Source organism: Caretta caretta, chromosome 11 (assembly GCF_965140235.1).
Source record: "Caretta caretta isolate rCarCar2 chromosome 11, rCarCar1.hap1, whole genome shotgun sequence".
In the NCBI taxonomy this organism is placed as follows: domain Eukaryota; kingdom Metazoa; phylum Chordata; order Testudines; family Cheloniidae; genus Caretta; species Caretta caretta.
Window position 1 is genome coordinate 36,808,671 of NC_134216.1, and position 19,583 is coordinate 36,828,253.

The window sequence follows — 19,583 nt, forward strand, 5'->3', positions numbered from 1 at the left end:
TAACTATGAACTAACAGAGTCCAAGATGGAAAGCTACAGCAGAGCTGGAGCAGAGCAGTTCCGAAGCACCTTCACTAGCGGCAAGAAGGAACTGAGGGTGGGAGGAGTGTACAGCGCCCCTTATGCCGCACCATGGTGGCACCACTCCAGGGGTCACTAGGTCGCTCCCCTACGGGGGAGCACACACGCATGCACACCTATTGTGGAATGCACATGAGCAATCACTTGAAGAAGAATGTATTATCACATCTTTGAAACAAGTTGCCTCTGAATACAAGAAATCAATTTTTTGTTTTGTTTTACATTTTGTTTAAAGGCTCATTTTTCCATTAACTTTTTTCCTTTTGCACTTCTTCACTATTATGTGAAAAAGGTGACCAAGTTTTGTAGGAAAAAAAGATTTTTTCCTGCATGATTCTTCCTTACATATATCAAGCCATTCCTACTGTTGCTGGAAGCCTCTCTGAAAAATAGGATAGTTGCATCACAAGAAACTGAAATATGAGCTGCAGCTTTCCCAGCACTCAACTGAGTGGAAAAGGGATGTTGAGTCACACTATTTTTCTTAAAACCTTTAACTCCAACAAAACACAGTGTTCTAATCAATCTGGCTAATCACCTTCTCTGTGTCTCAAATTAGGTATTAAAAAACCACAGTTAAGGTTTCCATCTCTTATGATATTACTATCCCAGTATGATCCAGTCAGTTAGGAAAAACAGGAAGCTAAAGACTTGATATTTCAAAGGGCTTATTGTCACTGCAACAGTTAGTGTGAGTTACTCCGCTTGAACTAGCCCAGTTCAACTTAGAGTGGTCACACTGTGGAATAATACTTGAACTACACAGAGTGACTGGATTAGCAATTGAGGAGCTGTGAAAACTCAAGCTGTAGCCTATGGCTGCATTCCCAATTGCATTAGCAGCTCAAGTCTCAGCAGCATTTAAAATTCAACCCCTACCTCCTGACAGGTCAATTAGGTCATGCTGAAAGCACCACTTAACTTGAGCTACAGATTTGTGCCAGTGGATGGGAGTTGGGTTAGGGGCAACACTATTTGCCATTGCAGTGAAGATAATCCCTAAGATAGAAACAAGTAGAAAAAGAACTCACATGGTCTCTACATCTTAAAGCAGCAACAAAGGCATAATTATTTTATTTTACTTTGTAGTTCAGCAGTAAAAGTTGTTAGATGACAAGACCCTTTCAATAAAAGGTGACATAAAATAGTTATTTTTGAGATAGGACTGACCTTGTTATCTGTTTCACAATGAACAAGAGCTTCTTTGTAAAATTTAATTGCTTTCTCATAGTTTCGCTGGGCTGTACAATGTTTTGCAATCTCTGCACAAATCTCAGCTACTAACTGTTTCTGTGCAGGAACTGCATCCAGCTGCTCTTTTTGAACCCGTTTGAGTACTCTGGCTTGCAATTCTCGAGCCTAGGGGAAAAAAAAAAGGGTGAGGGTAGCAGAAAGTTAACTTGATAATAACAATCACTCTTACGTATGCACTCTTGTTAATATAATTAGACAAAAAATGCACAGGTTGTGAATGCAGAGGTTGCATTCACAAGTTTGTTACCGGCTCTCCCTTAGTTGGAAAAAAATGCTTCAAAGGAAAATTCTTGTCCCCAAACTCAAAATGCACTCAATCATCAGGTTCTTGTTTCAGTTTTTCTTAAAATACACAAGCTTTTTAACATTTATTATTCCAAAAAGATGGAGATATCCTATATCTTTGTCCAATACAGACCTTCTGTCCATTTAACAGGGCTTCATTAAAAAGAAAATATTTTTATTTTGTGTGCCAGCACCATCATTTGTCACCTACATGCCAAGAAAGGTGATGTATTCTATACAATATAATTGTGTTGGTTTCTTGAAAAGTAGATTTTCCACCAGGGTGGAGTGGAGGAAATTAGAAAGAGATCTGGGCAATATTTCTAATTTTTTGTTGGTTTTTTTTGGATGACACACTAAAGGTACATCTATACTGCATGCTTCTTTCGGGAGTGTGTAGAGAACACACATGGGTAGTCCACCCCCATCATAGGAATAAACAGAAGCATAGGTGGTGAGGAACAACTTAGGTAAGTAAAGACACACCTGAAGGGTGTGGGTATGTATTCGAGTACATACCCTGCATGACTTTCTACTCACCCAAGCCAGGCCTCCTCACCAAGGCTGCTATTTTTAGCAATGCAGTGTCCCGCTACCTCTCCTCTGTTGGAGCTCTTCCCATGTTGGCAGCAAGGAAAAGCTCTGCCAGCTTCCCACTGATGGAGCCCTTCCCCTGCTGTGCGAAAGACACGGGCAGCAGGAAGCTGGAAGAGCCTTTGCTCATCACAGTGAAAGATTCCAACGACTGGGAGCTGCTGGAGCACGAGCGCCCCCTCCCCCCTCCCCCCACACCGCATACCCTCTGCCAGAGGCATTCACTGACAAGTAGCTACACACAGCAGTGCAGATGTCCTTTTCACCATGGCATGTAGCTCCACGTATACTACACACCCCCACCAAGTGATGTGTAGTATAGACATAGCCTAACAGTGAAAGCGATTTTTTTATTAAATGACAAAATCTGCAATTTTAGTAATATTAAAAGTTTCATCCAATTTCACTAATCTGCAACATTTTCCTTACATTTTACCTAACTTATTTAAGATCTGACCACTTGTGAAAATAAAACCAAGTAATACTCAGAGCATTTCATAATTTTTTCAAGCCATCATATGATCATAGTTAGCTCAAAATTATAGTTATATAAACTTAAAGTAAAAAAGATTACTGCTACAGGACTCTCTAAATCACCCCCTCATCCTCAGTTCATTCAGTAATTTCCTAATCCATCACTGTGACAGGAGCTGTGATGGCAAAAAGTACTGGCACAAGACATCACTGAAGGATTCTGACAAGAGCAGCTGTCTACTTAAAGCAGCAGCTTTCTGTTTACAAAAACAATACAAGTACTTTGGTAATCGACAGTGGGAAAGAAAATTGATTTTTTTGTACTTAAACACATATTCTTCATCTTTTTCCCCCCTACAACCACTGTCAAGCAACGTTGGGACTTCTCCCTTCTCAAAGTTCTGCCTATGAAGGCTGTTGATTACATGTGACAAAACATTCAGCTCAAGCGTCACATCAAGTCTTTTTTTAAGCTGCCTTCTCTTGTTCTGTACACAAGCTTTGTTTGTTTCACTAAGTACTGACAAAACCTGACTACTGGTTTCAGGTTGTGGAGAAGTGCTGATCTTCTCTGCCAGTCCCCAACTACATTTCCTCCTCCCTACATCCACTTCTGGCAGAAGAAAGAAACTACAGATAGTGTGTATAGGGGATGGGGGGGCAAAGAGATCCAGAAAAAGAGCTGTGAGGGCCAATCCTGGGTCCCCTTCCAAGAGGCAGGAGTGGGAGGGACAGAGTGGTATAATGAGTGGCAGGTGGTGAGTGAATGTATAGTTGGGACTAATAAGTTAATGCAGGGCATTTTAGTAGCAAAGTGGGAGGGAGGCATGGGCAGACAGGCAGAGGGAGAAAGGAGAGCTTCAGGGGAATGGAAGCAAGCAGACCCAGTCAGTGGCAAAAGAGAATGAGTCACTTGAGAATATGTTAGAAGATGGAGAGCAAAGAGGGAGGAGAGTAAAAGAAGAGAGTAAAAGAACATGAAGGAGCCAGAGGAAATAAAGGGTGAAATGTAGAAATCAGTTGGCAGGGAAACAGTTAATGAGAGTTGGGTGGAGAAGATACTGAACTCTAAAAAGAAAAAAGCTGAAGGAAGAGAATGAGACAAAGAAGGACCAAAAATAAGAGATGGGAGTAAGGTCGATGTATTTCTTATTAAGATACGAAATACCAAAATGTTACAACAGATTAACATGTAATGTTTGGGTTTTTTATGCAAACGTCCTTTGGGCAATACACCTGGTTTAATTTTTCAGACTGCTCAGAAGATATTGCCGAGGCTCCCTGCATCTGCAGTCCAGCCCTAGGTTTTTGTGCGTGTAGTGGAGGAAATCATTGGAACCCAACACACTGAAATTAGGTCTTTCAGCAAATGAGTGGAAAGGAGGTTCTTTGGTCAGATCAACTTTCAGGTTGTGGAGAAGTGCTGTATCTTTTCCAAAGCTCCAGACTGTCTCTAGCTACCACAGCTTTGTCCTTTTTCTCTAGCCATTACAGTTCTCCCCTCAAGCCCCATTCTAGGTCTTAACATTAGACTCCCCAGTTCACCAGTCCTTATCCTTAATGCTGCCCTTAGACAGCAACTGAAATTCAATTACTCTATGCACAGAAAGGCTACAGGCACAGCTTCCACAAACTCCCCATATTGCTCAGCAGTGTGGTTTGGACCTGAACGAAGGCAGCCACTACTAGCTCTGACTCCATGCCTGGTCTTCAGCCACTCTGCTGAAACTATGGTCGCTTTTACATGAACATGTGGCTGCGACTTGGACTTTAGACCTTTAATTCATAGGTCACCTAAGAGCTAGCAACAGTAATACTTTCAGTCAGTATCAAACCACTAACCTAGAGGTAAAAAGGTCTGTATCCTCTTACCAATCCTCTGAGCAATTCAATCTCTAGTTTATATTTATTTCTTTTCTTTCTACTTTAGCCACTTTGTTATCCAATTTATTTCTGCAGAATGCTAGAAGTCCTCCTCCTCCCCACAAAATCTTAGAAGTTTAACATAGTTATTTTTTCTTTACCTGCTGTAAAGAAACAATAGCTTCATCTGTCTTCTCCATTTTGCTATAAATTTTTCCGAGAAGAACATGGTAACGTCCATCTTCCATTAGAGAGGACAACCCATTCACTGTTAAAATATTAAAATATGAAACAAAAAGTTAAAGTAGGAACTGCCTCCTTTGGACAGTTTAATGACACCTTGTGGATGAGTCATAGCTGAAAGATAAAGTTGTGCATGCACATCTTCAGAGTTAAGGAAAAAATTGGACTGGAGATCTGCATAAGATTCAACCAAAAGGAGCTGCATGTTTAGTTCAGCGCATGTTAGTTTCAAATGCATGAGAGAGAAAAAAAAAACAAAACTTTCCAACATGCCTTGAATAAGATACGCAAATCACGGTTCTAATCCTGTTCCCATTGAATCAATAGGAAATGTCCTACTTATATAAATGGGAGCAGGACTGGGCTGTACAGTGCTTTCACTTAACTATTGCTAAACTCTGAAGAACCACCCTGTTTTGGATGGATTTTTGATAGAAAAGATACAGTGCTGAAAGCACAGCTTTGGTTATTTTAACTAAATGTTTCAAGGGCTACTGAAAAAGCTGCAAGCTACTTTTATTTAGTGGTTGCGAAAGGAACTATGGAAGAAACAGCTTTGAGGAGTATAAGCACTTCATTATATACTATAATTTTCATCTGCTTCCCAATTGACACAGCATGGCTGCTTTACAGTTTGGTATATCTAGGGCCTATTTCTATCTCTACTTCTTTACCAAAGAGATCTTATTACTTCCAGATAAAAACATAGTTCTGTATTAAATACACAGGTGCCTAAAACTAAAGTGTATTTTATAAAACACAGTACAATGAGCAGCACTCTATAAGCAGGCTGTCTCCAACGAGCTCTTTGTGTAAATAAGGTAGGTTAGATGGCTTAATAAGTTTTCTGTCTCTATTTCCCAAATAGTGCACAATTACTCCCCACAGTACATTTTCTAGTGTTCTGTAGATTATTACAGAATATTTTATTTCTGTTTTGGATAAGAAAATACGGAGCACTACTACATTTTATAAAAGTGCTATTTAACTGTTTCATATCACCCAATGGAATAATAATTTGTCAGGTAAGGACATGAAGAAAATAAGGAAAAAAATTCTTAAAGAGGCTCTACAAAGAAAATAAGTTTGACTTGTGCACTTTTTTGCTTCCTTGTGATATACAGAAAATGTGAAAGGTGATGGTGGGGTAGTTTGTTTTTACTGTTACAGAAAAATCACAATTTGTATAAAATGTGACTCTTGGGTTAGCCAGAACCAGATGGCCTTGGCTAACTCAATCAGATTCCAAACAAGTAGATTAACTGTACACGTGAAGTCCTTTCCAGCATTTAACATTCAGATCCTGTGTGGGCTGGCAGACTAGTGAATTAAAGCAATAGTGACATCACAAAAACCAAGAGTATGAAAGTTGAGCTAATAAGGGATTTTTAGTCAGTCTTAAAATTCTATTTCTGCTATTTAATTTCAATGACCAATAAATATTTTGAATAAAGGAAGCCTCTGTTAAAGATTCAAACACCTTCACCCCTCTAAGTTGTGATGAGCGCACAAGGAACATATCTTATACCTCCTAGTGTTCTTCTAACAAAACCAGGAAGACTACCAGATTTCACTTTTAAAAAGTTATTTCTAAGACAGATAACAGACTTTTCAGGCAGCGTTTACACATGATAAAGCAGTAAGGAAGTTTGAACTCCATATTTTAAAAATCCTTTGCTGGTCACCTTTCAATGAGTTAAATTTAATTTACATGCAATTCTCATAGTACAGTGCCAACACAAGTTTGAAAGTTCATAAGATAAAATGTCTACACTATACCAATTTATTCCTAAAAAATCTCACAGACACACACATACACACACACCCTAATATTTCTGTTTTGTTGTAAATAAAATGACTAGTTCATACCAGGCTCATGGTCTAAAGCTTGCTGAAGTACTTTTTCCGCCTTTTCATACTGCCTCAGTTTCAGCAGGAGTTCAGCCAGATCATAGCAAAGGATATTCTGTTGACCATTTTTCAGTCCAGCTTCATAATAACTTATTGCCTGAAACGAAAAACTTAATAAATATATGGAAATCGGCTTTCTAAAATAAATCTTAATAAAAATAATACCTTGCACTTAGGTAATTAGTGAAATTTTGCTTAATGATGCAACTACCTGCTCCACTCTCACCCTAATTACACACTGAAATGTCCTGTAAAAACACTAATAAATTGATAACAGCAGGCATTTATTTCAATCTAGAATACATAGAAAAACTATGTTAAAAGAAACTTTAGGTTGCAAAGTCAATGACTCAGAAACTAAGAAGTGTCAAATGTAAGGTTGCCTGTGCAATCTTAGTTCTGTTCCCTGGGCCTCTGCATTTTGATAAATCTTTAATTATATGATCTCACACTATTTTTTAAACAGCACCACTCCCTCATTCAGAGTTTTGTTGTTTTTTTAATCCTGAGAGCTGATAACCAGATCTGATTAGATTTACAGACAGAAGAACCCACTTTTTTGACCGAAGCATTATCTCTTTGCTCAATTTTGAAGTCCATCTGCAAACAGAGGGGATGCTAGTGCTCTTAAAAAAAAAAGTGGCAAGAATAATATATATATATATATATATCTTCTGCTTTCCCTACACTTTTAAATAAAAAATGCAATTATAACTAAAAATAAAACTCTCTTAATCACTCAAGAAAACAACAAAAATAGGTTCTTAAAAAGGACAGCCCTATTAAAGTGATGCAGTGGTTGTATGAGCCATTATATGTGGCATCAGGATTTGGTCCTTTGTACAGAAAAGAAAAATGAAGGCTAACAGTTTAAAAAACCTTCTGGGTACCCTCATATGGGTTGCTTTCAGCGCCACTGAAGTAGTCACAATTAGAGCAGATTAGAAAATTTCTGTTTAGAAGCTTTTTTGACAAAATGTGGGGAAAGCATTTATATTATCTGTTTTCCAAACAGTGATAGTTACAGTATTTGAAAAATTAAAATATAAGCTTACAGAAAACTTAATTTTCAAAATGTATGACTTTATATGTTACAAGGAAAAAAACAGACTGAAATTAAAACTGGAATTAAGTACATTGATGTTTAATTTTTAAAATCTATTTTCAAGGATATTTTTAAAAAATGATTATGTTATAGCACGTGTAAAGTATGCCAAAAACATTAAACTGACTACCTGTTTCAGCTTAAATATCGGCAGCACTGTAGAGCACCTGCCTCAAAAAACAAAAGGATTAAAAGAGGTTTTATTCACGGAACTCCCAGCCAATCCTAGACATTACTCTCCTTTGGGTTATTCAGCAAGAAATGTTAGAGACGGAAAATCTCTGGATACATTGGGGTAAGAGGAAACTGAACATGACTGTACCAGGGGAGGGATGGCATGCCAAAAATCACTATAAGGTCAACATTAACAAAACTAAATGAAAGTCCAAAGTGTTTCAAAAATGTAGAATATAATCAAGGATTATAGGTCTAGGAGCCTTCAACGGCTGTCCAAATAGACAGTCTTTTCCACTTTTCCGTGTGGACAGTTTTATGCTTTGCAGTGGGATTTCTTGTATTTGTAGTAAACAGTCAGTTGCACTCAACTAGCAATATCCAGGCTATTAGAAAGACCAGGTGGGGAGGGAATATCTTTTAATGAAGCAACTTGTGGGTGAAAGACAAGCTTTTGAGCTTACATAGCAACACTTACGACAACACTGCAATCAACATCAAGACCGTCAGGTGTAGCAATTTTGGGCCTGAGTCAAATATCTGATCTTGATTCCGAGATATAGTGTCTGGACAGATGAGAGGCACTATTGGAGGCTGAACAGACATTCTCAGGAGATCAACCAGAATGGTCTTAGCCAATGTCAAGCTATCAACAGGGGCATGATTGCATCCTGTCCGATCACCCTTAGCATCAGAAAGATCAATGGAAACGTATACATGAAATCTTGATCCCAAGCTATGAGAAAGGACTCTTGAAAGGATCCCATGCTCATGCCTCTTAGGACCAAAAGACTGGACACTTCATGTTCTTTTTGCCACCAAAGTCCATAATGGGATTTCCTCAGCAGTGAAATATTGGGATGATGAAGCACTTCAGAGACCGTTTGTGGTTGGTGATATTCAGCAGATGTCCAAAACAGGCTAACTGCTGACTCCAGGATGAGCAGAACTACTGGGGCTATCCCACGTTGTTAATACCATGCCAATAAATTGACTGCCTCTTGGCACAGGGGCCTTGTTTGTTTACATAATACAGTGCAGATGTGCTGTCTGCGAGAATCTGCAGTGTCAAATTCTTTAAAACAGGTAGGAATGTTATGCAAGCTAACCCAATTGCTCATAATTCTGGAATGTTTGAGTGTACTTTTGGAACCAAGTTCCTTGTACTTGGAGATGTTCTAAGTGTGTGCTCCAACCTTTCCGGATGCATCTGCGGACCGTGTCTTTATATGAGTGGGGGTGGAAAAGGGTACTCCATTCCAAATGTTTTGGGGATCTGACCACCAGTTCAGTAATGATAAAGCACAAGCTAGAACAACAGTGTGCATATTCATTTGATATTCTGTAAGGATACAATAACTTCAGTTAGCCTTTTACGGAAGTAGGTTAAGTCTGGTTAGCAGTGTCACATATGCTCAAGCTGATGCGTGACCTACGAGTTTGAGACAGGTTTTACTCGGATTCATTTTGATACCGGTGCTGATCTGTACAGAACAAAATCTGTTCTCAGGAAGATATGCTTTTGCCAATTTGGAGTTGATTAGGACTCCTATGAATTCTGCCATCTGTGATGGGTGAGAAACTATTTAACCATAAGGCCCAGCTGTCTGAATAGGTGAAAGACATTCAGGGCTATAGTGACTTCCTGATCAGACCTGCCTTTGATTAGTTAATCACCTACATATGAAGAAAAGGAGTACTTGTGGCACCTTAGAGACTAACCAATTTATTTGAGCATGAGCTTTCGTGAGCTACAGCTCACTTCATCAGATGCATACCGTGGAAACTGTAGCAGACTTTATATATACACAGAGAATATGAAACAATACCTCCTCCCACCCCACTGTCCTGCTGGTAATAGCTTATCTAAAGTGATCATCAGGTGGGCCATTTCCAGCACAAATCCAGGTTTTCTCACCCTCCACCCCCCCACACAAATTCACTCTCCTGCTGGTGCTAGCCCATCCAAAGTGACAACTCTTTACATAATCAAGTCGGGCTATTTCCTGCACAAATCCAGGTTTTCTCACATCCCCCCCACCCCCATACACACACAAACTCACTCTCCTGCTGGTAATAGCTCATCTAAACTGACCACTCTCCAAGTTTAAATCCAAGTTAAACCAGAACATCTGGGGGGGGGGGTAGGAAAAAACAAGAGGAAACAGGCTACCTTGCATAATGACTTAGCCACTCCCAGTCTCTATTTAAGCCTAAATTAATAGTATCCAATTTGCAAATGAATTCCAATTCAGCAGTTTCTCGCTGGAGTCTGGATTTGAAGTTTTTTTGTTTTAAGATAGAGACCTTCATGTCTGTGATTGCGTGACCAGAGAGATTGAAGTGTTCTCCGACTGGTTTATGAATGTTATAATTCTTGACATCTGATTTGTGTCCATTTATTCTTTTACGTAGAGACTGTCCAGTTTGACCAATGTACATGGCAGAGGGGCATTGCTGGCACATGATGGCATATATCACATTGGTGGATGTGCAGGTGAACGAGCCTCTGATAGTGTGGCTGATGTTATTAGGCCCTGTGATGGTGTCCCCTGAATAGATATGTGGGCACAATTGGCAACGGGCTTTGTTGCAAGGATAAGTTCCTGGGTTAGTGGTTCTGTTGTGTGGTATGTGGTTGTTGGTGAGTATTTGCTTCAGGTTGCGGGGCTGTCTGTAGGCAAGGACTGGCCTGTCTCCCAAGACTTGTGAGAGTGTTGGGTCATCCTTTAGGATAGGTTGTAGATCCTTAATAATGCGAACAGATTGATAGAGCCAGAAGAGTTCCCAGAAGTTACCTACTACAGGACAGGCCTAACAAAGAAAATAACAGAACGCCACTAGCGGTCACCTTCAGCCCCCAACTAAAACCCCTCCAATGCATTATTAAGGATCTACCAATGTGATATATGCCATCATGTGCCAGCAATGCCCCTCTGCCATGTACATTGGTCAAACTGGACAGTCTCTACGTAAAAGAATAAATGGACACAAATCAGATGTCAAGAATTATAACATTCATAAACCAGTCGGAGAACACTTCAATCTCTCTGGTCACGCAATCACAGACATGAAGGTCTCTATCTTAAAACAAAAAAACTTCAAATCCAGACTCCAGCGAGAAACTGCTGAATTGGAATTCATTTGCAAATTGGATACTATTAATTTAGGCTTAAATAGAGACTGGGAGTGGCTAAGTCATTATGCAAGGTAGCCTGTTTCCTCTTGTTTTTTCCTACCCCCCCCCCCCAGATGTTCTGGTTTAACTTGGATTTAAACTTGGAGAGTGGTCAGTTTAGATGAGCTATTACCAGCAGGAGAGTGAGTTTGTGTGTGTATGGGGGTGGGGGGGATGTGAGAAAACCTGGATTTGTGCAGGAAATAGCCCGACTTGATTATGTAAAGAGTTGTCACTTTGGATGGGCTAGCACCAGCAGGAGAGTGAATTTGTGTGGGGGGGTGGAGGGTGAGAAAACCTGGATTTGTGCTGGAAATGGCCCACCTGATGATCACTTTAGATAAACTATTACCAGAAGGACAGTGGGGTGGGAGGAGGTATTGTTTCATATTCTCTGTGTATATATAAAGTCTGCTACAGTTTCCACGGTATGCATCTGATGAAGTGAGTTGTAGCTCACGAAAGCTCATGCTCAAATAAATTGGTTAGTCTCTAAGGTGCCACAAGTACTCCTTTTCTTTTTGCGAATACAGACTAACACGGCTGTTACTCTGACACCTACATATGGTTATACATGAGTGCCTTGTCTCCTTAGATGTGCTACCACCTTAGCTAGGCATTTTGTGAAGACGTTCAGAGCTCTGGAGATCGAATGGTAGCACTTTTTATTGACATTGATTGGGCCCTACTGTAAACTGCAGATACTTCCTATGGGCCAGATGGATCAGAAAATGGAAGTAGGCATCCTGAAGGTCAAAAGCCACAAACCAGTCATGAGCCTGAAGAGAAGGGATGACAGAGGCCATCCTGAAACCAAGACAACATACATTTGTTCAGTCTTATCCTAGATGTAAGAAGACTAAGACCCCCTTTTTTCTTTGGAAGAAGAGAATACCACTTCTATTGATTGATTTTCACGAGAAGGGTCCCACAAGAGGGATGAGAGAGGGGTAAGGACTAGAATTGGATGGTAGCCACAAGACAACTTCTCTCACTCACCGCTTGGTTGTTATTCCAGTCCCAGCTGATAGAAAAGAGAAAGTAAGCATCTTGTCCAGTTTGAATGTGGCTCATCTTCCTCATATCAAACCTACTGTCTAGAAGCAGGTGAACACTGTCTAGTGACTGAGAAAGATGTTAACCTTCTCCAGAAGAACCTCAGGTTCTTCCTGAGTGGATACTCAGAACATTGTTGCTGTAAGTAGCTGGGTATTTTCTGTAAGGCTTGCCCTTGTTATATGAAAAGTTTGCAATCTGGTACAGAGATGTAAGTGTCCAGTGTTTGCAGTATGGCTCTGGAATCTTTTAGGAAGTGTAAAAGATCATCAGTACATGTGCTCAATAAGTCCGTATCCCAAAGGGCAAGTCGTCAGTTGCATTCTGCATCTCTCTAGGAATACCAGAGTCCAATAAACATGATATTCTTCACATAGTTGCTGCAGTGGCTATATGTCTAGGCACCATGTCTGAGGTATCCTTCGCTGTCTGTAACAGTGTCTGACACTAGCTGTCCTTTAGAAATAATGACTTAACTCCTCTCATGTTCTACGCAAGTTTAACAAAAAAAAGGGGATTATCTTGTTCTAGGTTAGATAACTGCTTCACGGACAAGGCTTGAAAGTTCACTCTTTGTAGCCAAAGTGACATTAATAACCTTTTGTCCCAAACGAGGATAGTTTGTCTCTTTTTTCCTTAGGTGCACTCTTAGATTTAAGTTTTTTTTCCCCATTAACTGCGTAGGAGGAAAGTAGAATTGCTTACAACCAATTTGGGGTACATGGTACCTTTTTCCCTACTGCTCTTTTAGCTGGAGGTAATGTTGCTGGCCATAAGTTTTAGTCACCTCTAAAATGCCTTGTTAATTTGCAACGCTCTTCTGACAGGAGCAGAAGAATGTAGTATGTCTAATAACTTTAAGCTTTTTCCTCCCTTACTGATGTTTCTAATTTTTAAAAGAGATCAGCACTAGGGGAAAGCAGCTCCTGGAAGGCTATAAAATCATCAGGAGACTGCCCCATCAGAAGAAGCCAATGACGGATCTTTGGGAAAGGATGAAGGATATTGTTCTGATGGCTCAAAACCTGCTTGTTCTTTATCTGCCAACTGTTCATGCTCCTCCTCTGTCCATATTCAGGAGACCAGCAATCATCTAGGTCAAACTCTCCTACTGCGTTTTCTATGACTGGTAGGAGGGAGATCTGCTCCTAAATGGAGGTCCCCAGGATGCCCAATGTGCAGCACTGTAGGAATAAGGCTGGTTTTGGTAAAGCTGATTAGGCCATTGTCATGCCTGACGTGAAGGAGTTGGGGTCATGCACTCTGGTTCGAAGAGAAAGACCCTCTCCCTGATCTGGTTGAATGGTGGAGCAAGAGCTCTCTGCTTGAAGATGAAGAGAAGATGTGCCCTGGTAAGAAATGAGACTCTCTCCAATGATGGTAGTGATCTTTGAGGCAACACTGATATCATAAGCCCTAAGCATGTACTATGCTGAGCACAGTGCCTTCAGTGCAAAGGGGAGCATTGGAGACTTAGAGGAGTTTGCTAACATCAGGTCAGCACCAGAATTAATGATTATTGGTGCTGATGCTGGCAGTTGGCAGTCACCAACACTGTTAGACATAGGCGCTGTTTTAGGTCTCAGATACTGAGTCAGAAGTGAGCCGGCATCACTTTCCCCTGTTGCATGAGCTTACTGCTCCATTCCCAGGAGTAGAATGAAGAGTTAAGCTTCTCCCTCTGGGAAGAGGAGACTTATCGGAAATTACATTTGGCAGAATGTTCATCTCCTGTGTCTTGATTACTGGTCCTTGGTGCCAAGAGGGCACTGTCTCACTGTCACAGTTGGTAAAAAGTAATTGAGGGGCAGCTGTGACCTCTCTGCCCATTATGCTTTTGGATGGGAGAGTGTGAGAACATGCATGTTGCCACTGCAGCCCAATCAACACTGCTATTTAAAAGACTCCAAGATTGTGTTCATGATATGCATTCATACCTAGAGTGGAATCTACACTGACATACTTCAAGAACTGATAAGAATTTATGTCAAAGTAATTTGTGCTGATATACAATACTGTTGGATTACAGTAACAGTAAGAAGCGCCCAAAGAATATTTTGAGAGATATTTGTTCCACATTCGTAGCATGGACTGTTCTTGTTTACAAGATGACAAATGAAATTAACTGAATCTTGTAATTCTGAAACACGCTATACTAATAATAAAACACATAAAACTTTTATTAACGCTTTATTATGCATTTACTTATTTTCAACCCAAAGTCCGGATCCTTCAATTATGACATCAATATTTGGTTCCGATGAGCTTCATAACTTCAGGAAAGAAATAATCAGTCTGGAACAGACGAATTCCTTAGCAACAAAGACCTTATTTTTAGTAGCTGTCTTCAGCAGTGAAAAATAAGGAAAGAAAAATATTCTACTTAAAAATAATTAATGGTTTTTAAGTTTTCCATGAGACATAATCAGGGCCAAACAGACCTGCTAAAGAGAAAAAACAACATTCAATACTCCAGGCATTTTGAGGAGTATGAAAAACCACTTTTTTGGAACTTTCATAGTAAAATGCTTCTATCTGCATGTGTACTAGAAAAACAAGTTAACATTGAAGTAGACAGTAATCCATTTATACAGCATGTCTAAGAACTATTCATAACATACCTTTGAATAGTTATGAGTTTTGATTAGGGCTTTTCCAATTTTACTTGCTAAAATTCCATCTCTTGGGTTTTTCTTTAAAGCCTGCTCGTAGACTTCTATGGCTTCTTCAGGCTAGAACAGTAACAAAGAAAAACAGATGATAAATTCACAAAACTATACTAAAAGGCCTATAATGAGCTAACAGTGCAATCTGTTAATGCCACAAAGCGAGCTTCAATACTACTTGTTTCACAAATTATGGGACTTCTCAAGGTGGTCTCTACCAGACTGTTAAGATGACAGCAGACTCAAAAATAACACACTGATTTACACATTTTTGTGCTGAATTCCCATTAAGCTGTGAGAACACAGCACAGAAACAAAAAGTTTTAAATTAACCTTTATCTTTTCTCTGTCCTCTGAAATTCTTTTGGCATTTCCTGGTTCACTGAAGTTATGAAAAAGCACATGCAAAAACCTTATTGCTGTACTCAGTGTCCCCCCTCTCCCTTCCATTCAGACTTGTCAGTCAGAAAGTTCAACACAAATCCAAGCTGAACTCAAATTCTAAATTTGCTTTGGAGTTCACTTTTTAAAAGGACAAATGACCAGAACAAACTGAAGACAAATGCTTATGCCCTAGGGTAGGGTTCATCACCTACACTTTGTACTGCAGTGACCTATACTTTCAAGTTTTTCTGTCCCACAGACTTTGACCTAACCTACTGCTTGAAGATTTAAAATCAAGTGCAAGCACTCCCCATGCTGTCTGCCTTTCCAAGCACTGAAGGGGTCTCTTGTGGTAACCTTGCTTTTCTAGAATTTACACATCTTTCCTTCAAGCTTGAATGAACTGTTCCAACCTTGTCCAACTTCATTTCTGAAGTGAATTTACCTCAACTTTCGACCCACAGATCTCTAGTCAATATTTGACTTGAAAATGCTTGGTTGTTCACTGAGGTTGCAATTCTCCTCTTCCCTGACCACCCCAAATCTGATGCTCATCCCTGAGGTGCCTTTTATTTTGAGTATCTTATTTAGTCTCTACATATTTAAGTTAAATTAAAATTAATATAGAATTTATATACTTTAAGCCAGTAAACAGACCTTAAATTTTCCTTAGCATACATTTTGCTTCCTGATCACCTATTAACAGAACCAGAAAGCGAGACTGTATCAAAACTTGCTAATGACAGCCAATTACTCAACTACACTGCTCATCTTTTATCACGATGCAGATGCTCACCTCTTGAATATTCATGTATGCATCACCAAGGAGAAGAAAAGTATGTGAGCTTGGCAGTTTGTCCACCAGATCTCTGAAAACAAAAAGACAGAATCTAGTTTAATAATTAAGTTAATATTGGTACTTTGAAGAATATGTAAACAATGGTTACTTACACTACAGTAATCATAGTTCTATGAGATATTGTAGTCAGTGAGGATCCCACTGTAGATGTGCACTGCCTCATGTGTGTGACCTGAGGATCTACTGAACAGCAGTGTCCATCAACGCCATGCATGTGATCTGTGACTCCCATGCAAGGGCATAAGGTTAGGGGGCAGCTGCCACAACCTTCCCTCAGTTCCCCCGTAATTGGAAGCCCAGGGCAGCCAAGGACTCTGAAAACATAGATGGAGGCTAGGACATGGGATTCACACTAACTACATCACCTTGAAGAACAACAGTTCTGTAGTGTAAGGTTACCATTCTTGCTTCCACTTTTGTCAGTCAGGGGTGTGAAAAAAAACAAACAAGTTTCACTGGCAAAAGTGCTGGTGTGGACAGTGCTATGTCAGCTTGAGAGGCTCTCCAGCTGATTAACTGCTGCTCATTGGGGGTGGTTTAATTGTGCTAGCAGGAGAGCTCTCTACTGCCAGCAAAGAGTGGCTACATGGGAGACAATACAGTGGCACAGCTGTGCTGCTGTAAAATCCATAATGTAGACCTAGCCTAGGTGACTGGCAATCACTATCCTACTATCCTCTTCAGGATGGGGGCATGACCAGCATCAGTCAAAGAAAGATTGGAGTAGTGCTCTCTCAATTTGGCATCTGATCTACCAGCCAAGTTCAGTGCATAACGCTAAAACATGAGCAGATTGACACATTTCTGAAACAGACTGATGTCACTTGGTCTCTACTGGAGTGATGGGTACATCAGCCAGGTGGTAGCAAAGCGAGATACAAGGTGTGTCTCATTTTGATAGTCTTTGGGCTGAAATAGCCTGCCCTTTTGAGTGGCTGGCTATAGCCACATATAGACACAGAGACAGTCTGAAATATTTGGTAATGTCAATGTAAATATAAGAGCTCTGGTTATGTCCAGAATGTGTAGTTTCTTCTCCCCTTGTGTGGGATGTGGTTTTGGAAGTGTAGCGGGGTGGACACCCGCTCGGGCCCAGAGGGGTTTAAGATAGCCCTGGGAGAGAGCTGGGGCAAGGGAAGAGCTGGGCTGATTGGCAGAGCAGCCGCAGCTGGGGCCCACACCCCAAACAGACCCAGCGGGCCTTATAAAAGCCAGGGAAGCCAGGAGCAGAAGAGCACTCTCTCTAGCTCTGAGAGGGAGGGACCTGGCTGCAGAGACCTGAATAGAGGACCTAGTTTGGAGCAGGGCGGGTGAAAGGCCAAGGGAGCCTGGGAGCTCCGGCCTAGGAAAGCCCCAGGCTAAGGGCCTGGTAAAGCCTATTAGGTATGGAGGTTGCAGGGGCAACCATGGGTAGGTAGAGGCAGCAGGTCCAAACCCAACCTTAATGGTAATGAGTGGCTCATCCTGCAGTCTGCCCCAGGGCACAGGGGCTACCTGGTGACTGGCAGGAGCCTACGACTGAGGTGAGGTAAGGATAGTGGGTGGGGGGTTCCCCTGGGAGGAGGAGACCCAGAACTGGGGGGTACTGCCAGGGGGCAGTACCCAGTCAAAGGGGCACCAGGGTCCTGGGAGGGACCCGGGAGCCAGCAGCAAGGCGAGACACCGGCCTGAGGAGGGCGCACGGGAGGCTGGAACGCTAATTCCCAAGGACAACCAGCAGCAGGCGCCGCCAGGTGAGTCTGCGTCCGGTTACAGGAAGGAACACAGGTAAGTTGACTGACAGGTTTAAATACAATTCAGAAATGACCTTGGGGATGAATTTTGCATGAGATATTAATTCCACTTTGTCTTTATGTAAGAAGGTATACAGGGATTCTGCTATGAATGCCTCAAGCTTGCTCATCTTTGTGGCTCAGGTGATGGCCATCAGAAAGACTTCCTGAGAATAAGATTATAGATGGAGCACTGTAAAACAGGCTCAAGTGGGGGTTCTTCATAAGCCTCAGACAGAGGATGTTGAAGTTCCAAGTTGGAGTGAGTTCTGTAACCCAATTGATAAGCATTCCTCAGGCCCTTAAGGAATATGGATACCATGAAATATGAGAACACCGTAACTGACTATTGATGGATGATCTGGGGATACTGCTGCTAGATGAAACTTGACTGAACTAAAATGAGAGTCCAGAATCTTTGGTATTGGGATCAGTACCAGCTCTAGACCACGCTGGGTCACACATATTGAGAATTTATTTCTGTTCGGACAAGTAGATGATTCTCATGGATGGCTTCCTGCTCCTCACTAGGATTTCCTGAAGGTGGAAGGAGCAGTCTCTTTCCAGGACGCTCAGACAGCCAACCAGCCAGGCTATCAGTTGGTGATTTTCAAGTCTAGATGGAATACTTGCGACAAGCAAGTCTGCATGGTCTGGAAGTCTGATTGATGGTTGTGTGAACATCTGTAACAGGTACATCAGACAAACTGCTTCAGCCGGGAGGGAGCTATAAGGGATGAGCTTGGCCTAGTTTCTTTTGGCCTTAACAATAACTCTGTAGATTAGCAGAATCACTAGGAATGGGTAAAAAAGGCCCCAATTCCATTGCAGACTGAAGGCGTCAAGCAGGGATCCTGCACACGTCTATAGCAGAGTGAATAAGATATTTTTGGTTTTGCTTTTGGCCATTTTGCGTGTTTACCTTTTTTGTAGTAAATTAGCTGAATTTGAAAACAAGAGAGACAAAATGAAGTAATTCACCTCTAAAAAAAATTTCTAGCAAATTATTCGGTGAATCGTTTGGGGGCCTGAAAAATGCACTTTTCTGCAAAAAAAATTCATAAAAAAATTCACTCAGTTTTAATCATGCCTCTTCTGGAGCAAAAGTTGAGATACTTGATGTTTCTGTGGTAGCAAAAGAGGTCTATCACATGAGATTCCCCCACTGATGGAATATTGGCTGGGAAATCAATTTAAACTGTGACCACTTATGGATGATACCAGCTTGTCTGCTCAGGAAATCTGTCAAGTCTTTGCTAGCTCTCAGAAGGTTCATGGCTCTCAAAATGTATGCCTTGAAGATGGCACCATTTACATAGCTTGATTGCCTCCCTGCAGAAGGAGACAGAATGGGCACTCCCTTGCAGGTTTATGCAGTACATCACCCACACTCTGTCAGCATGTGTACTACACAGTGTCACAGGACCAGGAGGAATGCCACAAACACCAATCTGAGGACTCAACTCTAAAATATTTAGTTGTAGCTCCTCTGGTGACCATGTCCTTTGTATCTGTAGCTGTTCCAGTTGGATCCCCAGACACATCTGTGACTAATGCACTGGATGGCTACAGGGCCATGAATGGTATCCCTTTTTGGGTATTGTCATGATGCAGCCACCAGGTCAATGCTCCAAGATTATGAGATGGAATTAAAATGGTCTTGCTCATCAGATGCTTCACAGGA

At 41.0% G+C, this 19,583-nt stretch overlaps 1 protein-coding gene across 6 annotated transcripts in view; it reads right to left on the reverse strand.

Moving 5' to 3' along the window:
- TTC21B (tetratricopeptide repeat domain 21B) overlaps window positions 1–19,583 on the reverse strand; it is a 113,424-nt gene that overhangs the window by 40,603 nt on the left and 53,238 nt on the right. For all 6 annotated transcript variants that reach the window (XR_007359062.2, XR_007359063.2, XM_048868814.2 and 3 more), the window contains 5 exons: window positions 16,065–16,137; window positions 14,840–14,950; window positions 6,664–6,802; window positions 4,713–4,819; window positions 1,252–1,440 (listed from right to left, as the gene is read on the reverse strand). Coding sequence is in view for 4 of the 6 variants with exons in the window: in XM_048868814.2 (XP_048724771.1) it covers window positions 1,252–1,440; window positions 4,713–4,819; window positions 6,664–6,802; window positions 14,840–14,950; window positions 16,065–16,137 (619 nt within the window). In the remaining 2 variants the exon portion in view is untranslated. The remainder of the gene's footprint in view (window positions 1–1,251; window positions 1,441–4,712; window positions 4,820–6,663; window positions 6,803–14,839; window positions 14,951–16,064; window positions 16,138–19,583) is intronic.